The sequence below is a fragment of the Pseudorca crassidens genome, chromosome 14 (assembly GCF_039906515.1).
Source record: "Pseudorca crassidens isolate mPseCra1 chromosome 14, mPseCra1.hap1, whole genome shotgun sequence".
Lineage (NCBI taxonomy): Eukaryota > Metazoa > Chordata > Mammalia > Artiodactyla > Delphinidae > Pseudorca > Pseudorca crassidens.
The window spans coordinates 54595452-54601609 of record NC_090309.1 but is presented as its reverse complement, the minus strand read 5'-3'; the positions used below and the strand labels follow the sequence as shown (position 1 = coordinate 54601609).

The 6158-nt window shown below is 44.1% G+C and overlaps 1 protein-coding gene across 1 annotated transcript; it reads right to left on the bottom strand.

The window, feature by feature from the left end:
* Window positions 1-5304: 5304 nt before the first annotated feature.
* Window positions 5305-5647, bottom strand: LOC137205543 (putative uncharacterized protein encoded by LINC00596; the record flags this gene model as incomplete). The annotated part of the gene is given in 2 exon segments (XM_067703857.1): window positions 5305-5417; window positions 5572-5647. Coding segments are annotated over 2 exon segments (189 nt in total), but the record flags the coding sequence as incomplete, so codon positions are not given.
* Window positions 5648-6158: the final 511 nt, after the last annotated feature.

Here is a 6158-nt window from a genome sequence, read left to right as displayed (position 1 = left end):
TCATATTTTAGCCAATGCTTTTTGTGTTTTAAGAATCCTTCCCTACTCCAAGGTATAAAACATACTCATATATTTTCTGCTAAACATATTAAAGTTTTGTTTTTGACACTTCAGTCCTCAATCCACATGAATTATAAAGAAGGGATTGGATTTAATCTATTCCAATTAGAATACATTTCTTTCCAGTTTCATTTATTTATGAGCCCTCTTTCCCTGTCGGTTGAATATATGTCATCTATCATATACCAGAGTCCCACGCTGCATGGATCTGTTTCTGAGTTCTCTGTTCTATCACATTGGTCAGTCTCTCCAACCCTGGACCACAGGCGAAGTGCACTGTCCTAACCACAACAGCTTCAAAATAAGTCCTGATATCCAGTAAGGTAATTCCCTCCTTGATTATCTTCTTCAAAAAATGCCCTGGCTATTCTTGGCCCTATAGTTTTTCAAATAAATTCCAAATAGAATTATTTTCTCAAGTTCCATAAAAATTTCTTAATGGATTTTCAGTGAAATTATATTTAATTTATACGTCACATTGGGAAGAATTGACATCTTCATGATAATCAGCTTTCCTGTCAATAAACGTAGTATTTTTTCCTATTTATTTATGCTTTTTAAATATCTCTTAATAATATTCCCCTGGTCATCAATATCTTTTTCTTAAAACCAGCATTATGTGAGAATCTTTATTTTGACAAATAAGTACACAGTATTTTTTTAAGATTTATTCCTGCGTGTTCGATATTCTTTAATGCTATCGTAAATGATACCTTCCCTTCAATTGCATTTTCTAGTTATTTGTTGTTAGTATATAGAAGTGTAACTGATTTTTGAGCATTGCTTTTATATCCAGGAACCTCGATCAACTTTCTAGGCTTTTGTAATTTTTGTCTTTAATAACCTTAAACCTTGCTGCACTGGATAGGTTTAAGCTTTTCCATTTTTTTCCTGTTTGGCCCTCTCCAGGTCCTTTTAATCTGATGTTTCTCAGTTCTTTTGTTGTTTTAAACTTCAAGTTATATATCTCTATTATTTTATAAAGTATTTTCTCTTATCCCTCTTTATTCCTCTCTCTTTCTGATATCTTCTATTATTCAGATCTTAGCATTTCCACCTCTAAAATTTTTATCTCCTTTTTCTGCATATTTTCTATTTCTTTCCTTTTTCTGTTTGGGCTTTTTTTTTTTTCAATTTCATTTTCTGGTTTTGAATTCATTTCTCAGTTGTAACCATCCTGCTATTTATCCATCTAGTCTGTTCTTTATTTTAAATGTTGTATGTTCATGACTAATATTTCTACTTGGTTCTTTTTTTATGAGATCTTTGAATGGCCAGCTGTTTTGGCTGGGGTTCATTTTCTCCTAGAGGTATTGGCTTCTATGTCAGGCAATAATTATGGGGGTGGGCCAGACCCTAGTCCAGGAAGATTCCAAAAGGTTCAAGGGATGGCTAATGAATAATGGCTACCTTAGGGTAGAGAGAGCCTCAGGCACCAGGAAACCACAATTCCCTATCCATAACTATAGCAGGCCAGGTGCCCAGGGTCCATGATACTTTTAATGGCCCACAAAAATATGTTATTTCTAATTTATTTTAATGTAAGGAAAAAATGAATATAATAATAATGACTACATAATAATGAATCTAGTCTGGATTATATTAATCTTTATAGTAATATGGTCGTCAAATAATATTTACTATATTTTATGAAGGAAGGATGCCCAGGACACACTGAAGTCATAATGCAGCTCTATCTCCAACCCATAAAACACAGTCAATCACTGCTCATTCTACAAAAAAACTCTCAGATCAAGTCTGGTCTTCACTCTCCCTTCCAGCCCCAGACAGAGAAGTGCATTAGGAGGAGACACTCCTTAGAAAGTAATTCACCAGCCCTGGGGGTTGCAAGGAGACGGGTTAAGAAAGGAGGCCCGTTGTTCCCCACCTGGTTTTGTCAGCTCCTCTCAAGCTCCGGGCTCCTGCACTGCCCTGATTTCACCTCTGTGGCACCAGGATAGGGAAAGGCCCTGTCTGACTCAAGGAAACGGTGGTAGAGAAGCAAGAGCAGACTGCCAACACTTCCCGTTCTGTTTGATCCTCCCAGGGAGTGCTAGAAGCCAGAGTGCTTGTAGCCTCAGGCCAAAGTCACCACCAGACACAACAAATAAAAATAGCTCCTATCATCCCGGGGGTTCTCACTGTTTTCTATCTCACAGTTCCCCTGGGCTGATCCTGGAGGAAGAGAGCCAGCAGTGGTGCTGCTTAGAGATGCAGTTCTTACTTTGTCACTCAGCTGGTTAAAGAGCGTTCAGTGGTTTCCCATTGGGCTCCTGGATTCCCAACTTGACTCGTTTAGGAGGAAGGAGAATTAATTATAACCTCCATGTGTACCCCCTTTCTAGCTCTCCTCTGAGGAGCGTTAGTAACCTGAACGCCTAAAGTGGAGAACCGCTGATTTAGCAGCATAGAGAAGCGGGCGGAGGTGCTGTGCATTCGTGGGTCCTGTGCACCGCTTGTCTTTCTCCATCCAGCTGGGTAGGCAGGTTGGCTTAGTAGATCTGGCCCTATCTTACTCTGCAAACCTGGCCGATGTACTCCCCTTTGTCCTTGATTTCCTCCATACAGCCCCAGAAGAAGACAGAAGTTGGTGAGCATACAAGCTTTGGATTTGGGCCTAGAGGGAAGCAGGAAGTCTTTTTCAGCTTAGAGTCTAAGCTTCATGCTTCAGCCCAGCTTTTGTTCAAGATCTGCACTGGTACAGCTAGTAATTGTCATTTTGATTCCTGTTTGGCTCCTGTTCCTTCCATTGGGAACTTTCTGGGGCTGAGAGGAAGAGAGAAGAAATGATCAGCAGTGTAGGATTCTGACTTTCCAGAATTCCTGACCACAGTGACATCAAATGCCAATAGCACCGCTTTGCTCTTGATGGCGAAAGTTGACCAGCCCCTCTGTGAACCTGCTCGTGCCCTACCGTGGCTGTCTGCTCGCCATTTCGCCTTGCCCGGTGGTGTTCCTGCCATACGGGTCCTATTGGGTATCCCCCAAATTTAGCATGGTGCCTGGCACTTGGTATGTATGTGTGTGTGTGTGTGTATATATATATAAAATATGTGGAATGGATAAAGCTAAACATGTCTTGGCACCCCCATTTCCTAGATGTAACTCAGAGAAGATAAGTAAGTTACCCAAAGTCACACAGTTCTCTATGACATCAGGTTGGCTTGATTCCCAGTCCCTCCTCCTCTCCACAGGGCCAGGCAGAGAGCTGCCTCCCTTGGCATGGCCCCATTTGCATCCCAAGAGGGAAACTCGGGCTCGTGGAGATTACATGCCCAGTGCTGACGGCTTGCTCAGCTCATCCACTTATCTGCCATCTATCTTCCTTACTCGTGGAGATACTGTGGGCATAGTTCTTCTTAAATTAAGCATGAGATTAAATCATTTAAAGCCTTTTTACCTGTCCATTTCCCCAGGGCAGTTCTTTATGAAGTGATTTCTCACATTTTCCGAGTGACTCAGTTAGTTTGATTGGTGATGTGCCAGGAAAAGGTTGAGAAAGGGGAGAGAGAGACAGTGAGCTCAGAAAGGACGACTGGGTGGCTGGAAAGGAGAGCTCGGTACACGAGGTATGAGGAGAGAGAGAGTATGCAAGCCTACAGTGAAGGCCCTTTGCCCCCAGAGAGCCCCCTGGGAGCTAGCCAAAGTGCCCTCGTTAGAAAGGATGCCCTTTCTGAGCTTTTCCCTTTTGAGCACTGATTTCCCCCAAGAGAAAAAGCAGCTGCCCTTTGCTAGTGCAGGAGGGCCTCAGGGCATAAGGCAGGTCCTGAGTTCCCAGAGTCCTGGGAAGCAAGCTGGAAAGGCCTAGGAAGGAGAGGAAGGGTGAAGGCAACACCAGAGGCTGGACTGCATCCAGCGTAGAGTGTTAAGGAGGCTGGACCCCTGTGAGGGAGAAAACCTCCCTAGGGTGGGATTCAAGGCCTGAGATAGTGACAGGGCCTAAAGAACCAAAAACTGGTCAAGGTCTCACCACCACTGCTATCAAAACTTTGAGAAACTCCACAGTAAGAGTGAGGAGAATTTGTGAAAAGAGGCAAGTGGATTGGGAATGGAGGCACTGGGCTGGCTGTCACTGTACTCTCTAGCCTCCGAGTTCCCATGGGGCAGGTGATGTGTTGGTCTGACTGCTCTCTGGACAGGGTCTTCTGCCTGGGCTGAAGCTTCCTGATGATGACTGATTTTGACCCCGAACGACATCTGTCACACGACCGTGTATGGATCATACACAGGGTTCTTGAGGCCCAGACTCTGTCAGGAACCTCAGTGTAGACAAAACACCTTCTTTTACACCTCAGACTTTGGAGTAGGCTGGCCACACAGGCAACCCAACAAGATCAAGATCATTGGCCTTGAATCAGGACACCTGAGCCCTCATACCAGCTTCCTCTGTGACTTTGGTCAAGTCTCTAACGTGTCTGGGCTTCAGCTGTAAAATGAGGAAAATACTATTTACCCTTGTAACCTCAAGGAGGTTGAGAGATTTGAATGGCGTATGACTGTGAAGGGACTTGGAAGTATATACAGAGCAAGGCACTATGATCAATACTGATATTGCTATACAGCTATGAAGAGGAGACGATGATACCCCAGAAGAAAGGACACAAAAGGTGTTTTGCTTATATTAATTTAAAAATATATCATTTCCTTTAAAGAAAGAGATCATTCCAGACTAGCCATACAAGGTGCTGGTCAGAAATACTGTCCCCTACAGGGAAGCCTAGGTTTTCACCCTGAGAGACTCCCATCTACAGGGTCATCAGCATTGGTGCCATGTGACATTCCTTTTGGCTATAACCAAAAGGACAAGAAATAAGTGTAGGCAACCCTACAGGCTGGCAAAGTAGTACGTACGAAATTTCTGCCCCACAGTGGTGTGATCTACTGGATGCTGACTGAGTGATCCACGACACACGCAGGTCTATCCCTCATCTTTAAAATCTTCCCTCCACCTCACAACCCTGTTCAGCCATGGCCTCATTCTTCTGTTCTACTTTATTTCAAAACACCTTGAAAGAGTTGTCTAAACTTGCTGTCTCCTGTGAGGAGGAGATCTTCTCCTCTAATCAAAGTGGGTATAGAGAGTACATATCTCAACATAATAAAGGCCATTTATGACAAACCCACAGCTAACCTCATACTCAATGGTGAGAAGCTGAAAGCTTTTCCTTCAAAATCAGGAACAAAACAAACATGCCCACTCTTGCCATTTCTGTTTAATAATATTGGAAATCCTAGCCACAAGAATCAGATAAGAGCCGGGCGCGGTGGCGCGTGCCTGTAGTCCCAGCTACTCGGGAGGCTGAGGCAGGAGGACCACTTGAGCCCAGGAGTTCTGGGCTGTAGTGCGCTATGCCGATCGGGTGTCTGCACTAAGTTCGGCATCAATATGGTGACCTCCCAGGAGTGGGGGACCACCAGGTTGCCTAAGGAGGGGTGAACCGGCCCAGGTCGGAAACGGAGCAGGTCAAAAAACTCACGTGCTGATCAGTAGCGGGATTGCGCCTGTGAATAGCCACTGCACTCCAGCCTCGGCAACGTAGCGAGACCCCGTCTCTTAAAAAAAGAAAAAAAAAAAAAAAAAGGAAAAAAAGAATCAAATAATAAAAAGAAATGAAAGGCATCCAAATTGGAAAGGAAGAAGTAAAACTGTAACTATTTGCAGATGATATGATACTATATATAGAAAACCCTAAAGTTTCCATAAAAAAAAAAAAATCTGTTAGAGGGGGGAACCTTCAAGATGGCAGAAGAGTAAGACATGGAGATCACCTTCCTCCCCACAAATACATCAGAAATACATCTACATGTGGAACAACTCCTACAGAACACCTACTGAATGCTGGCAGAAGACCTCAGACCTCCCAAAAGGCAAGAAACTCCCCACGTACCTGGGTAGGGCAAAAGAAAAAAGAAAAAACAGAGATGAAAGAACAGGGATGGGACCTGCACCAGCGGGAGGGAGCCGTGAAGGAGGAAAGGTTTCCACACGCTAGAAGCCCCTTCGCGGGCAGAGACAGCGGGTGGCAGAGTGGGGAAGCTTCAGAGCAACGGAGGAGAGTGCAGCAACAGCGGTGCAGAGGGCAAAGTGGAGTGATTCC